At 45.1% G+C, this 19844-nt stretch overlaps 1 protein-coding gene across 1 annotated transcript in view; it reads right to left on the bottom strand.

Annotated features, from left to right (window-relative positions):
• Window positions 1–858: 858 nt before the first annotated feature.
• LOC144132456 (medium-chain acyl-CoA ligase ACSF2, mitochondrial-like) overlaps window positions 859–19844 on the bottom strand; it is a 60264-nt gene continuing 41278 nt past the window's right edge. Inside the window, exons 11-16 of the mRNA XM_077664868.1 lie at window positions 17324–17397; window positions 11277–11384; window positions 7468–7619; window positions 6812–6953; window positions 5244–5354; window positions 859–1113 (exon numbers count right to left, since the gene is read on the bottom strand). Coding sequence (XP_077520994.1) covers window positions 988–1113; window positions 5244–5354; window positions 6812–6953; window positions 7468–7619; window positions 11277–11384; window positions 17324–17397 — 713 coding nt within the window. The 3' untranslated portion in view covers window positions 859–987. The remainder of the gene's footprint in view (window positions 1114–5243; window positions 5355–6811; window positions 6954–7467; window positions 7620–11276; window positions 11385–17323; window positions 17398–19844) is intronic.

Genomic DNA, 19844 nt, shown 5'->3' with positions numbered 1-19844 from the left:
CTGAGCCTTTCGCAGTTGTCTGTTAAACTGTGGAATACATAAGCAAATGCGTACGATTCAGCGAACCTGTTGGTTTCAGTGCAGTTCTTCGTGTTTGGATCGCGGAACGAAAGCCACAAATACTACTCAAATTTACAAGACAGGTGGCGCGCTTTTCTTCTTTAGTGTCTTCGATGACGGCTATCCAGACATGTCGCGGGAAGCTGGTCTATGATGGCCACACAAATGGGGTTGCGATTGTACGATGATCGACAGGTGAAGAACTGCCTCCTCGCTTGAGTAAAGTAGGCTGTGTTTCTTGCCTGATTTTTGAAAGTATGCTTGTCGACCAGTAAATTTTTCGGAAACGACTGAAGAGCGCTAACAGAAGAACACGGCCACAGAGCGCATGTGTCCCTGCCTCCCGTCTGTTAATGCTGTTTAGTCGTTTCCATCGTTTTACGTGTGTGTGATAAAACGAAAAAAAAAAATTGTCCGATGTAAGGCATTCGTTTTCAAGGGACGTGACATGAGCCGTTCATGCTGAACGGAAGTCCCGAAAATTGCGGCTAATTCAAATGGACTTATAGAAATGGACGACGACGTGTCCGTCAGGAACGCATGACAATCCAGAGCTTTAAATCAGCAGTATATTCAGGCACGCACAGGTGAAAACAGTCCTGTCCTCTGTGCTCGCTGCTCGTCGTGAGCGGTGTTTTTCATACGCCGATATTTATGGAAGACGTAGCGGCCAAGCAGCTAAGCTTTCCGCCTTAATAAGCGTGGCACCAGGCATCCGCGACCGGTGGTCTACTGAGCCGCGGATCAAATCACCACACGCATGTTTGGGGCTATATGAGGCGCGGCGTGACATACCAGTTCCAAGTGAAATGATTGAGTCTTATTTTATGGTTGTTGAGATCACGGCAGGCATTTCACCATTTGACATTCACGTTGAAATGTATATGGGAAGAGGTTAGCACACGTCCACGCCTCAAGTAGCCGGAGTCACTTCGTGAGGCCCAGCCTCTGGGCAGCAAGGGGACGCATCTTGGCTTTTTGAGCCTTGCCGATGGGCGTCCTGGGGACGTTCTTGTCGTAGATGAAGTACCTGGGAATCTTGAACCGAGTAAGCTGGGAGAACGCACCAGAGAAAAAAAAAACAAGAATGAGCTGAAGACTTGACACCAACACTGTCTGGACAGAGACATTGTCAGTCACCCACTTAAGAAGAAAAAAGAAGAGCATTTTGCAGAGAGTGGCGCACTGAGATAGAGGGATTGTAAATAAAACTAATAGCTCTAAGTACGGTGTGTAAAGCTACCGCACATCACACATCGCAGTAATGACAGCCTAAACCTGCAGAAGCAAGAAAAAATGTCATTTACTGCGAAGAAGCATGTGTTTCTGAATCATTTTGCAATTTTGTAGTGTTTTTTTTTCGCGTAATTTAACAAGAAGTTTCTGTGATACTGAGGTTTCAGTGAGATTGCCTCGGCAAACTAAAGCAAAGATGTCCAATATCATTTGTTTCTTGGCGTTCGCCGGAAAGGGCTGCTGACCTTCAGGGAACCATTAATGAGCAAATGATTGTTTCGTTCATGTTTGACCATTTAGGTACGGCTTTAGATAATAAAACAACATAAGCATTAGGCGAAGCATGCAATAGAGCGTATGCCCAAATATGCAAAAAAAATGGTTTAAAAAGTGGCATGAAAAACATTTAAAAGTTGAAAATATTGAAATGCACACGAACTAGAGGAAGCGTGGAACAGAATTTACGAATGTTAACAAGAACAAATGGTAGGACATCAGGCATAAAAGCATCAATACTAGTATGCAACTTTCGTTTTCTGTTCCGCAATAATCAGATTTCTGGAAAAGTACATCCCTTCAGAACTCTACGCATTGACAGATACACGAATGAATGGATAAACGCGGCACTTTACAATGCCACTTAAGAGAGCTAGCTGTACACCGAGTCAAGAAGGTATACTAGACTGAAAATCATTACGATTTTTGGGCATTAGCAAGCTTTCGTTTTAACGGACGATAAGTTGACCCAATTCCTGAGAAAATCGCCGGTGAGCTCTACTTTTTTCTTCACCGTTTTGTTCCCCACGAACTGTCAGCAGCTCTGTGTCTTTGAATGCCATGCATGGAGCGAATCAGAGAAAACTGCGTATAACTGGGCGGAACAGTGACAAGAAGCGAAAACAAAGACGGCATTTTCTGCCATTCGGAGGGTCCTGTGTTACGGTCCTCATTCAACAGATGGCGCCACCTTATTGCTAGAAAATACGCCCAGCTTCCCATTTTTTATGGTAATGGCGGCTTCACCGTTAAGAAAAAGCGTGAGGGAGCAAATTGCACTTCCGAAATTGCAGGGCGTGACGGCTTTCCGCAGGCTGAGTGGCGGCTTGCTAAGCAATCGACGCGCTACAGTCTCTTATGACAACAGCACTTGAAGTAATAAATAATAATTGGTTTTTGCGGAAAGGGAATGGCGCAGTATCTGTCTCATATATCGTTGGACACCTGAACCGCGCCGTAAGGGAAGGGATAAAGGAGGGAGTGAAAGAAGAAAGGAAGAAGAGGTGCCGTAGTGGAGGAGAGCAAGCTGCCGGGCTAGTTGGTGATGCATGTTGTAAACTATAGGAAGCGCAAAATAGCGGACGACTGACAGAGTAAGGGACACAAAAAACAGGTTAACGAGCGCTAACTACCAACTGTTTATTCATGCTGTGGTACAGGGGTTATATAGGAGCAGAATGTCGAGCATGCGCGTGGAAAAGGCACAGAAACCGCACATCAGACATGCGCACAAGTTAATCAAAAAAAGAATCTAAAAAGGCACATTCCGATGAATAAACATGTACACAATAAACACAACAATCGGACAGCTTTCGGATATAATAAGCCTCTAGAACGAGCCTAGCCTTATCATTGCCGCTCTTGCCTAGAACCGTGGTTTTCTCCAACCTTGCCCTACACGTGCACGAAGCAATGTGACGCGCGATATTAGCACTAGTGTCTTTGTTTTCTGTGTTTTTGGCATGCTCCCGTAGCCGGTCATTAATACAGCGGCCAGTTTGGCCAACGTATGAAGCCCCACATGAGAGGGGAATGCAGTACACCACTCCTATTGCACATTTGGTGTAGGCGATCCCATGTTTTTTGTTGCAGCCCCTGCCGGCACAAGCCGTGATGCGAGGGCATAGCTTAGATAGCTTGTTGGGTGCTGAGAACACCAAAGGCACACGGAGCCTGCCAGCCACTTTTTTTTAGGTTGTGTGTGAGTTGGTGTACATAAGGGACCACCACCGGCTTCGAAGAAGGGGACTCAGATCTTTTTTGGGCGCCTTTGTGCTTCTGCAGGAGGGTTTCAGCGACAGCTGAAATGACCGGGCCAGGGAAGCCTGCTGATAAAAGTCGCTCAACCTGATCATTGACACTCTGTTGCATTTTATGAGGGCAAGATTTTTGAAGCGCAGACTCCAGGCAAAGCGACGCAATACCTCGGTTTACCGCCTTGGAATGAGCCGAGTCGTAGCTGAGCAGCTCTTTGTTGGCTCGGGGGGAGTACATCCAGCAAATATGGTCTCGGCAGAACATAAGCTTGAGGTCTAAAAAACGCAACGCCTGACTTTCAGGGAGTTCATGGGTAAAAACTAAACCTTTCCCGAGTCGATTAAAAGTATTTAAAACAAGTGAAACAATATGGTCCAGGGCATGTAGAGTTCCCTGGTCATAAAATATTTAAAAAGTCATCAACATATCTAAAAACTTTAAAAACAGGCCCCCCTTGAAATGTCTGTACAAGAAGGCGGTCAATTGAAGATAAAAATATGTCACATAAAATCGGAGCTACACATGAGCCAATACAGATACCTTTACGCTGCAGAAAAAAACTGGTTGTCATGAGAGATAAAAGTTACGTGCAGTAGTATTCTAGTAATCTTAAAAATTTATCTACCGAAATTCCAGCTGAGTTCTGGAAGGCCACAGCCCCCGAGCCTTCAATGCTTTCTCTGACCGAAGCTAACAGCTCAGCATGTGGAACGGAATAAAACAAGTCCTGTATATCAATGGAAAAGGCTAAATGCATCCGATCGTTCGTCTGCACAAAATCGGCTACTTCTTGTGACTTCTTAATCAGAAAGGGGTCATCAACGGGAATGTGTTTAAGCTTGCTGAGCAAGAAACGGCTGACGTTGTTTGGTTTATGGTTTATGGCGGTTTAACGTCCCAAAGCGACTCAGGCTATGAGAGACGCCGTAGTGAAGGGCTCCGGAAATTTCGACCACCTGGGGTTCTTTAACGTGCACTGATATCGCACAGTACACGGGCCTCTAGAATTTCGCCTCCATCGAAATTCGACCGCCGCGGCCGGGATCGAGCCCGCGTCTTTCGGGCCGGCAGCCGAGCGCCGTAACCACTCAGCCACCGCGGCGGCTGCTGACGTTGTGTTGCCACGCGCCCTTCTCGCTAACAATAGTTCTAAATGGCATATCCGGTTTGTGCGTTTTTGCCGAGAAGAAAACATCCAGGGAATTCTTCGAGCTGGCATTGATGGCAGTTGCCAAAGACGACAAATGAAGGCTGCTGCAAAAGGCAATGAATTTTGTTTTCACCCTGGCTTGTGCGCGTAAAACGAAGCCAAGCCAGGGTGAAAAATAAAATAAAGTTCGGCGATAGAGGGGCTACTCGGTTCTGGTTGCTGATATTTCCGCAAGCGATGCAATTACTGGAAGAAATATTAAAGGGGGCACTTATTCGGCACACTTGCTTTCAACCCTGTATGTGCGCTGCAGCGGGGCTATCATGTGAACCGAAATGTGATGCACCTAGTGTATAGTAGTCTTGAAAGCTCCTATGCAAGTTTTAATTGCTCTTGAAGAACATGGTGTAGCGATTATTTCGAAGGTAGTTAAATAACGCAGGAAATTTTCTATATCGCTAGGTTACTTAAAAAGCGTCATATACATTGTTCTTACTGCAAAAAATGAACAAGGGCAAATTAAGTTCTAGAACACAGCGTTTGGAATTTATGCAACGCATGCTTGCGTAGCATTACAAAGAGATTACTGTGTTATGCGTGTCATTTTCCCTTTTGCTCGTTTTTTGCATAGTTGCGGAAACGTTGGCTCACGTGATATTACCTACCCTAACTTTCCAGCATTTCCTTTTCAATCTTATAACGAGAGCACTCTAAGTGACGGTAATAAAGCTAATGGTTAAAATCCTCATGGGCCATGTCACACCTTTCCTTGACAGTGATCCCTCAGCTCCTCGTCAGTGACACTCAGTCCGTCCTTGAGCACGATCCATGCACACAACTCCTCTCCCATTCGGTCGTCGGGTACTCCGATAACCTTTGTGAAAGAAGAAAGAAATTATTAATCCCATAGAAAGTGTCTTAGCTTTAAACGAGTTAGCTGCACTGGTCGCGAAAAGACTATTAAAGAAGTGCGGCTTTGGAAACAAATCGGCAGCTCCTTGGCTCTGATAGGTACAAATATCTGGATGCTAACGTGTGCGAATGAAACACAGCGTTTTGTGCTGAGCTTCGAGAGCTTAATGCTGTTTAAAATCTTTGTTGGAATCAACTTAGGCTAAAGAAGTGGTCCTGAGTTTGCGGAGCTGGTTAGACACCTTGAATAGTATATATGCTTTCTTCAACGCGTCAGGGTGCTAATTAAATCGACGAGCATAATATGCGGTGGACTAAATGAAGACTTAGGACTAACTTAAGTCGGTATCTGTTGGTATATTACCGGTCTTCAATGACACGAAGGCTACCTTCGTTGAAAAAGATGCTTTTATAAGCTACTCTTAGGCAACAGCGTAGAACAGGTGGTCGTCAGGAAGAGATACACAAGACCGTGGATCAGATATGTCTAAGTGCATCTTTTCGCTGTTTATATAATCCTGTTGTCCACGTCTTGCGCGCTGTTGCCTAACAAAGTAGCATCACACACTCGCCTGTCTATCTATAGTTTTATATGCTATAAAAGGTAAATAATCAAAACGCAGGTACTACCGCCACCGGATTGCTCTGATAAGCGAACTGCAATGAAGACAATGCGGCTTACAATGCAGATCTCATAGGCTGCTACACCACCATTCACTCATAAAATACCATCACGAAGTCCTATTTAGCACATAAGTCAATAGCTTAAATCAAGTGGTGAGGAAAGATGTCACAACTTTAAATTAATTTTTCTGGCTAATCGTGCAGTTCATTGCTAGTGCAAAAACAATTATATCCAAAAATAGCGAAAGAATTTATTTTTACTGAGAATTAAAAAATAAAATTATGGTCGGTTTGCGTAGGTAAGACAACTGCGAATTAGTTTCGTAGCCCTCCAGCTTTCACTTCGGTTCCGGCCTCCGGATCCAATGTTCTCAGATGGAAGTTGTTCGGATAGCGATAATGAGGTAATGCCAATACACGCGAGATTGATCATTCTCTGCTTTACATTTATAGAGCTGGGACTCCTCATATCACTCCTGGTGAGCACAGCGGTTAAGTAATGCGCCACTGCGCCCATCGGTGGAGCTTGTGAGACCAAGGTTGCTCTTCCTGAGCTACCTCTGCCGAGTTACCAACTATTAATTAAACTCTCACCTGCTACGGAGAGCAATATAAATACCGCTGGCACGTTGCGTACTATTACCCGATCGGCTGGTGGGAAGCCTGCCACAAAGCAAGCTTTAGACAAACACACAACGGCTAAATGCAGGGAAAGACCACTTTAGGTGCTTTCGCAATAATACTACGTGGAGTTATCCTCTATCTCCATTAAAGCATAGAAACACAGATAGTTACCAGGCTCTCGTGGATGGCCGGATGGGTGTTGAGCACTTCCTCCACCTCGAACGGAAAGATATTTTCTCCGCCACGAATCACCAAGTCTTTGAGTCGGCTCACAATGGTAACATAGCCGTCTTCGTCCATGACGCCCACATCACTGCGGCAGAGGAGCGGTTAAACAGTGTTGGTAACTGACAACCCGACCCTGATGTAATTGATGCGCTTGCAGAAAATTTTATCACACGGCTAGACGCCCTTCCCATAACAGGCTATGGTAATCAGTCTTCCGCGTGGACTTCTCTTTGCGCCCTATTCAGCACTCGAAGAAGTACGCTGCAGAGGAACAGAAAGAGTTATCTTCATGTGCATGTGTTCATTTACATAACATGTTGTAGCTGGCACCTGAAAGTATGCCTCCAGGAATGGACTTGTACCTGCCGAGGATTGAAGAACGTGGATAACATTACTTGTGTGAGTATACAACAGATAATGCAGCGATTGCTCGTTCACGAGGCCGGTGACACATTTAATACTTCCACCTGGAATTTCCTTCAGCGGTTGACAAAATGGACGCCACCATTCCTTGTGGCACATGTCAGATTTCATGAGTTGCTAAAAACGTATTTCTAAATAACTTGGGCTCCCGTACGACGCAGTCCTATATTGCTTACCCTGTCTTGTACCAGCCTGCCTCCGTGATGCATTCCCGCGTCTTCTGCTCATCATTGTAGTACCCGAGGAAGACGTTGTGGCCGCGGGCCCACACTTCGCCGGGCGTGTCGACCGGCTGCTCGCGGCCCGTCATCGGGTCGGCGATTTTTATCTGCACCAAAAAGCGTCGAACAGTCGCATTTGCTTCATACGCATAATGAGTCTCGCTGAAATCGATTAGCAGCGCGGACGTTATAGATGGCGGCACCTAACAAGGTGCCCAATTTACACAAAGACTATCACGCGCAAGATCCAAATTTAGCGGTGGCGAAACATTTCATAAAAAAAGAGTCGGAAAATTATCTCGGCGCTGAGCGTTCAGAATGTAGCACAGTTTGCCGTTGAGGTAGAGTTCCACCGCGGTGGCTCAGTGGTTATGGTGCTGGGCTACTGACCCGAAACACACGGGTTCGATCCGAGCCGCGGCGTTCGTATTTCGATGGAGGCTGAGTGCTATAGAGGGCTGTGCACAGTGAGATTTCAGTGCACGTGAAAGAACTCCAAGCCGTTGAAATTATCCAGAGCCCTTCACTATGGCGCCCTTCATAGCCTATGTCGCTTTGGGACGTTAAACCCCATAAAATAAAATCAAATATAATTCGGCTTAAAATCCTATAAAATGTTAATTCAGCTCATCATGGACAAATATTGAAGCCCCGTGGCAAGTAACAATGTTGAAAATGTTATTCAATTCGTAGAGATTATAGCTACGTACATGAGTTTTGTAGCCAGCACCAAAATCAGCAAGTGCATGGCTGGATTAAAAAACGAAGTATGAAACGACAGTTCAGGAGACCGCAATAAAATGCCTACGGTACACTTCGCTTTTATATTAAATTCATATGTGTGACATGTGATTCAAGACAAAGCCTATGTCATTCTCAGTAGTTCATTTTCTTCAAAGTTAGTGGTATCGCTAAAAAGAAGCTGCAGAGAATGGGATTAACTTTTCTAGGTTGAAAGCATAAAGACTTCACAGTTAAAAGCAAACAAAATAGTTCTATGTTCCTAGCATTCCGAAGAGTTAGAAGACAACTAAGAAAATAATAGAATTTTAGAAGGTTTTTTGTAGAAGTACTGTCATCGCCAGAATGTGGGAAATCGGTTATTTTATATGACTGGATTCGATACACAGTTTAAGTATCCGAAAATATTTGGTTACAGGCAAAGATTCAGAACAGGAATGTTTTTCATGATCTCACCAAAGAGAGATTGGTATAGATGTGCCTATTATTTTAAACGTGATTTTAGTTTCCTAAATTTATAGTTTCCATGCTGAAAAGCAGAAGCTTTTAGGGTATGATGCATAATCTAGAAAAGAGTACATTAAATCTGTCACTGATAGGCATAACAACTGTCTCAGCGGTTAGGTTTTGTGAACACGAAAGACAATATTTTGCTACAGCTGGATAGGTATGTAAAAGATATAACATTGTGCTGCGCTGAAATATTTCACGCCGTCAAACATAGAAACCGTTTTCGTGCGGTCCTGATGCTGGTTATGGCGGCCTATATGGTCCGGCTCAGATAGATCTCGCGAAACACTAATTCTGCTGGCTTGATTAGCTTTGCCGAGTAGTTTTGCGGAACCAGATGCGGGATCGATAAAAAAAATGGCTATGGTTTAGCTCTGGTTAAACCTGGGGGGACGCGATAGCTACAGCTGGCCGAGTGGAACTTGTTCAGTCGAATCGCAAAGTCAGTCTTTCGCCGCTCCGTTTCGCTGGGCGTTCCTTCTTCCTCTTCGTCCCTGTACGTTATTCAATATCTCCCCCATCTCCCCCCGCCACTCGGCTTCGCCAGCGCGCCGTGCCGCCAGCAGCTGCTCCGCACCACGTGACCAGTCACGCACCACGTGATCAACCACGTGACAACGTGGCGGCGCCGCCACGCTGAAGGCTTGAAATGCTAGCATAATGTAGTTATCGCTACAAAATACTTAGGTCTGCGGCGTTGGGCGCTCCGGCACAACGAAAAAAATATGGTAGAATTTTAATGTAGTTAAACCGCGTAGACGTGGGAAAGCATGTGTGAACCCTGCTTGGCTCATCCTATTGCTTTGCTAAGTCGTCGGCACGTTCGGTGACAACATTAGTTCGATAGTTGTGATCGGTTGCGACGATAGCATAGTGCTCTCGTACAGTGGCCAGCAGAGTTGATCTGTTTGCTCCGCTGTGTGTTGGAATCCCAGTCGCTGTAGTATTTATTTTAGTTATTTAAGGTTTCGCCAAGGTCACCCTTAAAGTCGAGATTCGCACAAACTCGGAGAGACGGTTTGGCCTCGTGAAGTAATGCTTTCGCACTTAAAGCATACAAGCTTCTTGGGGGAGAAAACGTGGTTCATAAGCCTTTCTGCTCGCTTTGTACCTCACCTTTCCTGTACATTTGTAGTACCAAAGCACTACTTCAAGACGTCAAACCGGCTCACCAAGTTCGTGTGAAGATTGTCTTTGAGGGTGACGTTGGGCAAACCATAAGTGTATAAAATAAATATTGCCGCGACTGGGATTCGAACAAGCCACGGCGCGAAGAGATCCGCTTCGCTGACCACTGCCCGAGGGCACTGTGCTGTCACCGCAGGTGATACGGCAACGTGTTAAACTGCAACACTCTCTCGCTCTGTGCATTGCCGTCACAACAACTAATACTACTATCGAACTAATATAGTCGCCAGACGTGCCGATAACCCGGAAAAGCAAAACCATGAACCAACCAGGCTAAACACATGCATTCGCACGTCTACTCTGTTTAACTACGTTAAAACCCTACAACTTTTTGTTTCAGAATTAGATCATAATGAGGTAACGTTCACAGACTTGTTAGCCCTGTTATAGTGCTCTTGTTGCACTGCTGGTAACCGAAACAGTAAATAAAGGAATAACTAAAGCGAACGCCAGATGACTGGGTAACCAGACAAGAGAGAAATAGATTATTTCCTGCGATTCCTCACACCATAAACTTTTGGCAATGAATTTTCAGCACGGATTTATGTTTTGTAAATTCGATAAGCACAAAGTTTCCAAAAATAAAATTAAGTAGCCTATGTGGGGACTAACTGTGGACTAATGTTCACATACAAATTAATGCAGTTTCTTTTTTTCGAAGCTAAGGAAAAGGTTTATACTGCCTCGATTTTAAGGAAAGGAAAGACTTATAACTGGCTCTCTAGGTCAGTGGACACCTCAATCGCGCTTTTAGGCATGTGGCGGTGTAGATGGCAGCGGCCTAATAGACATTTTTAGCATACCGCAGACGTATACCTGTTTACCGGACGTTGGCTGCGCACGCGCAGTGGCTCCCCCTCACCACCGCGCATGCCACTGCGCATGCGCAAGAGGGGTCCGGTAAACCTGTATACGTCCCCGGTATGCTAAAAACGTCTAATGTTCCAGGAGCAGTGGTGACGTCATCTGCGTACGCGTTTCGGCCACGGGTTTCTGATGACGGCGGCGTTTCCGCACGCTGAGCCAAGTAAGGCTCTCGCATTAAAACAGAACTGGTACGCCATCTGAGTCAGTGAAAAATGGCTAAATAAATAAGAAAATTGAATATCAGTACCCTTTTATGGTCCCCTCAGGAAAAATACAAAACAAACATACATGAAAGAGAGAGGGAGCCCGGACCAGCAATGCTTTACCAGGCTTAAAGCCAATACAAAAAAAAGAAGAGAAGCTAAACGCTAAAAAAATCGTCATTTAAAGGGAAAAGCAGGGATGCAAAAACAACAAGCAAAAAAACCACATTCATATTCGCTCGGGCATCAACTTACCTCCAGCAAAGGCAAAGCCCGCCCAACGGTGTGAAGCTGTTTGAGTTCCGGGTCGTCTTCGCACACAACGGTGGCGGCAGTGGTGAGCTCAGTGGTGCCGTAGCCGACCTGACACAACAGGACACAACATAACAAAGAGTATGGAGATGGGCTGCGGCTCTCATCAAAGAAGAACCTCGAGACAATGATAACCTACAAAAATTTAACAAAACAAAATTGGCATTCGTGGGACATGCCATGCCAGGAGAAGATGAGTCATGACTTGTCATAGCGGTAAATTGAATAAGTAGAGAAGGTGAACACTCAGACACGGCAGAGGGTGAGCTCGGTAGATAAAATAATTATACTTTCTGATGCATGGTAGCAGTGCTCATCTCACAAAAAGTAACTATTTTTTATGGCGTGAGGCCTCTGCCTTATGAACGATGTGCGCAACACATTTGACGAACCACATACACGGGAGAAACACAAGAACTGGCCAGTCCTGTTTCTCCCGTGTATGTGGTTCGTCGAATGTTGTACGCACATCGTTCATCTGCATCACCATGCACCAACTAGGCCCAACAGATGCGTTATTGAAGGCCTCTGCCTTGGTCTGAGCTCTATGTTCTTGCAGTTCATGTGTGTTAATGTCGTACAAACTGTTCTTTTGAGGGATGTTTGTCTCTCTCTTCACAATGCCAGCCTCGGCCACGATATAGTGAACATCAGAACGTCACGGCTGTGCCTTAATGTCTGGCGCCGTTACATAATTTCTCTCTCTCTCTCTCTCTTTGTCTTACATTGTACAACTGTAAAGCAGCCAACTGCAACTGAAATTAGGCCAAAATGTAGAGTCTGACCGGAAGCGTTACATGCTAAACACATAAAGCATGCACCCAGTCACACGCACCGATTGCATCAGCAAACGATTTGAAACAGCTGTAAATATTGCCTGGTCAAAAAATATGCCAATGAATAATTGTCCCCCGCTTTAAAACTGTACTAAATAAATGAATAAAACAATTAGCGGTCTAATTGTAATCCGCGCTAGGCCTAGATTATTGCACTGCAGGAATGCACGCACGCTGACCCATGTTCTGTTGCCATAAAGAAATAGCAATTTTCGAGGAAACATACTTTAAATCACGCCCGTGCTCTCTGCTGTCACGCAGGACAGCGAGAAACGGCATGCGGTAACTGAAATAAAACACATAGTTCATGCTGGTTACATCGACATATCGCGAAAAAGTGTAATCAATGCAAGATGCACTTCGGGTAGTGGCTTGAAGTGGGTTGTTCACAACTGTGATCCCGAGCAGTTCGCTCATGAACACTGGCGACCACTGTGATTTCTTATCTTGGACGTTAAAGCCGCCGCAGATATGATGAGGGGAGCGTCCGGTGCCGGCGCCAGGTTAACTGGGCACAGAATATTGAGCAGCCAGTGGACACGCTCTCTTTGGCCCCGAGATACTGAATTTTCGGCCACCTCGCGGACAAGTGGCGCCATCTGGCGTGTTTGAACGGCTGGGACCGCGCGGCGGCGGCAATCCTTGGCACCGGGGAGCACGCGCTAGAAGCTCTCCACTTACAAAGTTGTGTCTTCGCAATGTCGTTATTGTAGGCAGTAATTTAAAAAAAAAACGTTCGCTGTTAGCACTGCTTCACTTGACGATTTTTGAAGTAATACAACAGAACAGACCAGAATTTTTTAAACTCCTCTGCGCCTCACTAGGGCACATATGGATGTCGTGTGGCATTGGTGCACGGAACCGTGACTGAGAATGTGAGTTGAAAATGTAGCCATTATATGCATTCCTGCGTTAAAGCACAGCGGAAGCCAAGCGGCTTGAGCATCCGCATGTGGAATTTTGAACTTGTTGGGTAGTCAGAATGGGAGCGACGGAGTGTGGAAGTCTGCCAGAGAGGAAGAGCTGACACGCGGACTGGGAGTCGGTAAAAATTTTTAACTCATTTCCCGTAGCATCGCCGTGCTGGATTGCGAGGGCAATTGCAGCAGTTTCTGCTACTGTGGGAGAGCAGTTTCGTAGGGAGGCGCTGGCAAGCAAGCACCAAATCACTTGGACTCCTGGGCACGAGGGGCTCGAGGGAAACGAGGCCGCGGACAGTCTAGCTCGACGATATACTAACCGAGCGACTAACCTCCTCGACCTCACCCCTCTCCCCTCTACGTACGGCGAGCGCCTCCTCCTTCTCCGAACACAAAGACGTCTATCTCCCACCACACCGTAAGCTAACGGCGGCAGAGGCGAGGGAATGGCAACTACAAACAAACACCTTTCCTAACCTACACAAGTACCACATCATCTTCCCCGAGAGATATGACAGCATCTGCCCCTGGTGTGGCGGAACTCCAACAACATATCATGTAACGTGGGGCTGCTCCGGTCCCAAGCCCCCCCGAACTAGACAAACATCACTCCGAGGAACAGTGGGAGTCTGCCCTGCTCAGCTCTAACTTGGCGACGCAGCGAAAGCTGATATCCCAAGCAAGAGCAACTGCGGTGGACATTGGGGTCCTGAAATAAGGACTCCACCCAAAACCTGTATTTTCGCCTCTCTATCCTACCTTTTTGGAATAAATGTTTCAACTACTACTACTTGAGCATCCGCCTCGCATGCGCGACGTGTGGGGTTGGATCACCAATGTGCCGGGTACCCACCAGTGATATAATTGGTAAAAACCTTCCCCTGGCCTGCTCGGCTTATCTAGAGAGAAAATGCTTGGAAATGGGTCTTTGACCTACCCCACTTTCTGTAATGACCTTGTATCATGGCACTCTTCGGCCACAGCAGTCCTTCCGTCATTAAAGTTTATATTCAATGTCACCATCAAATATATAAAATTTTCTCTTTAAATGTTTAATTAGCATAGTGTGCTGGTTAGAGCAATTATTTGGAAGCCAAGGATAAGGTCATCTTTTTCCACGATTGAAAAGCCATTCTCTGAAGCCATGCTTAGCAAGGAAATATCGCGCATTTTTCCGCACAATACCGAAGGACAGCACATGAGGCTCCAGTGAAGCTCCTTGCAGACTCACCTGCCTCTGGGGACTTGCTGAATTGCTTATGACGCCAAATTCTTACCACTTGCGCCGCTGTATCACGCCGTGTTCTTACATTTACTTCTTCGCGACGGCCATGTTACTGGAGATCACCACCCTTTTCTTACCCTATCGCTTAATGCGACTTACCAGTCCACACACCCGAGTAAAATGATAATGGATATTTGGAATAATCAAGATGGTTTACGTTACCGACGGCCGCCGCGGTAGAAAATTTGTTTCTGGCTTTATTCTCGACCAGCCTATACTCGTCTTTACACTTCTTAGCAATTTTTTGCTGAACCAACTGGTAACTATTAACAAAGGGGGGCACAAGCAGATACAGAGACGCTTACACAAGAAAAGAGACCTTTGGTACACACGCCCGTCCGTATCTGACGTCTCTGTTCTTGTGTATGCGTCTTGGTAGCCGCGGGTACACTCCTTTGGTTACAATTTCAAGATGCACCAATTGGCCCAAGCTCAAGCTCTGTTGGAACAACTGGCGTGTGTGTGTGTGTGTGTGTGTGTGTGTGTGTGTGTGTGTGTGTGTGTGTGTGTGTGTGTGTGTGTGTGTGTGTGTGTGTGTGTGTGTGTGTGTGTGTGTGTGTGTGTGTGTGTGCGTGCGCGTGCGTGTGCGCGCGCGTGCGTGTGTGTGTGTGCGTGTGTGCGCTTGTGTGTGTGTGCATCATGGAAAGCGCCGTGCCCAACTTCACATTTCTTATGATTAGCTACTATTAGGTCTTTCCTCTTTCCGACTCCAACCCATATTGCTCTGTTTCTGTTCTCTGTAAAAGCATTTATTGGACCTCCCTCACAGCCAAAGGAACTACAGAGGGGTGGAGTTAGGTAAAACGTCTGAATTACAGGCATGTGCCGGATTTTACAATATTGGCTAAAATAATTTACAAGCTTTGTTAGGTTCCTATTTACACAGTTAGCTACGTGACTGCGAAAATACCAATTATTAACAGTCGAGGTGGCTAAACGGGTAAGGTAGTTCCTGGAAAATCGTTTTATGTACGCGGAATGAATGACTAAATGGAAGTTTTTATGCGATGAAGACGAATGTCGATTTTGTGTGCGTGAAGAATGCACCGTGAGATAAACAACACTGGAATAGGAATTTTGTTGTACAAAAAAGGGCTGTAAAAGATTTTTATGAAATAAACAGTCTATGAAGTTTACGACGAGAGGCGAGAGTTGTAAGTTGGAATGAGTTTTTATCGTGTGTTTCGTTATGCCTTAAGCGGCTGCGACGACTCATCTTCAAAATTCTTCCGCGGAATCCTCGCCATGAATTTCATGTGCATTAATTAGTTGGACATGTGCGCAGAAGCGGCGGGTGTGCTCCAAGCAATCCGCATTCCTGCTCATCCAGTTAAAGTGGACCTTGAAATTAGGTGCACTGGCTCCGGTATTCGCCTCAAAGCGGACGCGCACATTATTTCGTTAAACGCAAGTCTGCCTCCGGTATTCTGCTTAATTGGTCTTCGATTGCTGCATTGTGCCATACTGCGTTACCTATATTAAAAATAAAATGTTCCAGGTCACGAAGAATACTTGTGCTTGACGTTTTTAGTACAGTCTGAAAAGAAAAGCTTTAATGCCCATTGTCGACTGCTTACTGATTGATGCAATATGAGCGAGCTTAAAGGGTCCTCAGAAGTATTTTGTAGCGATAACCACATTACGGTAGTATTTCGAGCCTTCAGCGTGGCGGCGAAGCCACAGGGTGGCACGCCGCCACGCTGTCACGTGGTTGGTCACGTGGTGCAAAGCAGCTGCCGGCTACGCTGCGCCGTGGTTGATCGCGTGGTTCGCCACGTGGTTGGTGACGTGAGCATGTTCCACTCGCCCAGCTGTAGCTATCGCGTCACTCCAGGTTTAAGCAGAGCTAATTAAACCACTGCCATTTTTTTTTCAATGTAGGAAGGCAGTTAACGGCTATACTTTGAAATCTCTCTGTGCCCAGGTTGTTCTCCGTCCGTTCGGCCACATCGCGAGAAAACGCTAGAAAATGACCAACTCCAACTAGGCCACTATCGCTGCCGCGTGCAAATATTTGGAAGTCGAAATAGAGGCCAAACCACCAACCACGTCCGCCGAAGCTGTTGCTGCAGCAACAGATACCCCCCGTACTCCCTCTGTGCGAAACGATATGCAGGCCGTAGAAGCTAATACAAAGGGAACCTGCTCTTGTAATGGTTACTTTCCAATTTGAATGATATCAAAAACAACATCGCCAAAACTTGGCTTTAACTTTTACGCAGCAAAGTAGAAGAAAAACTGCAATTATTCACCAAACATATCGTACGAGGGGAAATTCTGTCCGCTTAAAATGCATAATATCCTCATAATTTGGCCAAAAGAGGAGAGCTTGACCATGCTTTCTTGTGTTCGAGCATAAGCTCGTAGCAACTCTCGCACGTGCTTATAGTGTCCCCGTTTCTTCGAATGTGATACTTTTTGTAAGCCTGGTTAGCTTGTCAAGTGCATAAGTGTACAAATTGTCTATAAATGTACTTCTGCCAACGCCAATGTCCTCGTTTTTTGTATCCACCAGAACGACCTCAACCTGAAAGCCGTGACACGCTTGGAAAGCAAATAAAATTAAAAACAAGTTGGTGTGCCGGGACAATGATAACAGACGGTGATAGTAAGCAGACATGTACGCGCTGCGGCATCGGTGTGGGCTTGGAAGTGACTTAATGAAACGAGTACATAAAGGTTTCTTTTAGAGACAACATTCTTCCTGTTCGTCTTTGTATATACATAAGATTGTGACACTGAACACTGTGCATGCAATCCTGCAGCGGGGCAAACAGGCGTAGCACGGATTATACCTTTAACATTTTTGTATAGTTTCTTTTACAATTTTAAGACAAGGATGAATTTCAGGGTCACTCTCTCTTGAGGTGTTTGGGGCAAGGGTAACCCCCCTCTTTCTCTCTAACATCCATCCCTGATTTGGGAAAAAATAATATTCACAGTACTCACCCTAACTGGAATGTTGAGCTTCTCCCGGATTAGTTTCCGGACAGAGGGCGTGACCACGTTTCCCCCTGCCTCGGCTGCAAAACGTGGCACGCGTCAGACGCGTAACATGCTGGCATGGGTCACACAGAGAACTACAGCCAAAATCGTCTACGGCGCTCATTAATAAAACGAAAATATTTTGACTGAGTCATGTATGGTTTAGCGTGATATAGTACTTTTTGTCGGCGTTTTTTTTGTAAGTGCATTTCACACAACCGACTTCGTTTCTTGCAGACGCTGACCAATCCAGGCAACAATTCGTATAGGTGACGAGGCTGATGTACGAAAAGCATTCGCTTTTGTACTCTCTTTTCTTGTGGGCATCTGTACTTATTATTCAGTGCTGTATAAGTTCTCTGCAGATTCACGCACATAACTTTTAAGTACAAAAGGTTATTTTACAGTAGTTTGTTCGCTCAGCTACTCAGAAATTGAAAGCATTTTGCGGTAAAAAAAATTATTCAGGACGCATGCTGTTGTGGGCAAACGAAGCAGCATACTTAAATAAAGGCCCTGAGCAGCACGTGTGAACACAAGCATGACGATAGTTGCACTTTACCTCGTAAAAGTTTTCTAGAAACGTTTCAGAGTGGAACAAATGAATGCATTGGAAAGCATGATACAAGACGACTATCCAGACACAAGGCCTTAGTTTAAGCAGGCAATTTTTCGCTTTAATATGAAAGACGCGCCATATTTGTAATAGGCCTCGTGTGAAGTAAACGTATGATGAGTTATTAATGTGAGGTCCGCTCTAAACAGAAAGGATTAAAAAGGTAAGCTGTCCTCAAGCACACAACTTTTCGTAAACTGGAGTGCGCGAGAGTAAGCCTTACTCCGTTTTTACTCCCATATATGCGTATTAATGTTAAGAGTGTACGCTTTTTGAATGCCCAATTTACTCAACGTCTATTTCATGCGTTCAGAAACGTACAAAGCTCCACACAGATTCGCAGCTGCACACGATTCTGAGAAACCATGCGTTGTGAACAGTACTCGACTATTTAGGCAGATGGCATTAATTCAACCTCAAGAGTGTTCTACTGCGGCAGAGGGCGCAAAAAGATCAGCTCCAGGTCATATTTTTCACTAAAAGTTTCGCTAAAAAGTTTCGCGTCTTTGCAGCTAGGTCACGTTTTTATTACAGTGATGATTTACAATGTTTTTGCAAATTACCTTATTATGGCTTGAATATAACACAATCAAGTGAAATGAAATTATTTCTTTTTATATGTCGACATCTCAGAACCTCAACTTTATTCATTTCCCTACTTCGCAGCAGTAGCGCCGTTAGTATTCTCTTATGCATGGACTTATCGAAATCTGAACACGTCTCGAACAGTGTCGCTGTGGATGCATATTTCAGGCTGTAATGCCATAATGTAATGTTCAATTACATCATGTCAACATGAAGAATACCGCGCGGGAGCGAAATAAATGACGCAAGGAAGTAAACTGGTTTTCAGTAAAGGGAACGCACAGTAACTGCCCCACTTCTCGGTGGACACCTCCACCGAGCCTTTGGAAAAGAGATGGAGGAAGGAATGAAGGAGGGAAAGAGAAATATTTAACTGAAATATTTAAAACCATTTGGGGATTTTTAACCTGCACTTATATCTCGCAGCACGCACGGACATTTAGCCTTTCACTTCCATAGAAATGTGGAAGCCATGGTTGGTACTCATAGACATGGTAGCACAGAATTTCGGAATATGGCGCGCTTGTCATATGCGAAAAAATTTATGGTTAGTATTGCAATATGGAGCTCTTGTCATAGGCAAAAAAAGTTTATTTAGTGATATTAAACTGTAATTTCAAGAAATGTGCTTCCTTTGCATGCCTAAGCATTTGACTTCGTTCTTAACTTCAGAATATGCGAGCTCTTTGTGCGCAACAACTGTTTTTTTCTTGTGTTTCTTTCTAATTTTTCTATCATTCTAGTAAATGCGTTTAGGGAGTGTATCACAAGTACCCAGTTATAATTTGTTTATTATTATTATTATTATTACTATTAATTGGTGTTTAGGGAAAGGAAATGGCGCAGTATCTGTCTCATATCGTCGGGCACCTGAACCGCGCCGTAAAGGAAGGAATAATGGAGGGAGCGAAAGAAGAAAGGAAGAAAGAGGTGCCGTAGTGGAGGGCTCCGGAATAATTTCGACCACATGGGGATCTTTAACATGCACTGCCATTGCACTGCAAACGGGCGCCTTAGTATCCTGCCTCCATAAAAACGCAGCCGCCGCGGTGGGGTTCGAACCCGAGAACTCCGAATCAGTAGCCGAGCGCCCTTTTAAATTTTTGTCCATTTTCTCCTTTCTTGCAGAGCGCTGGTATGGAAGGCCTTGTGAGGCTTCAACAAACTCTAAACATTTCTTTATTATTGTTGACGTAAGAACCAAGTCTCATTATTGCTCTTGTGTTTATTATGGGAAATGTTACCAACGATGCAATCGCCTTGTCATGGTGTTATTTGCACGGA

This window comes from Amblyomma americanum, chromosome 5 (genome assembly GCF_052857255.1).
Source record: "Amblyomma americanum isolate KBUSLIRL-KWMA chromosome 5, ASM5285725v1, whole genome shotgun sequence".
Lineage (NCBI taxonomy): Eukaryota > Metazoa > Arthropoda > Arachnida > Ixodida > Ixodidae > Amblyomma > Amblyomma americanum.
This window is presented reverse-complemented; position numbering and strand designations above follow the sequence as displayed.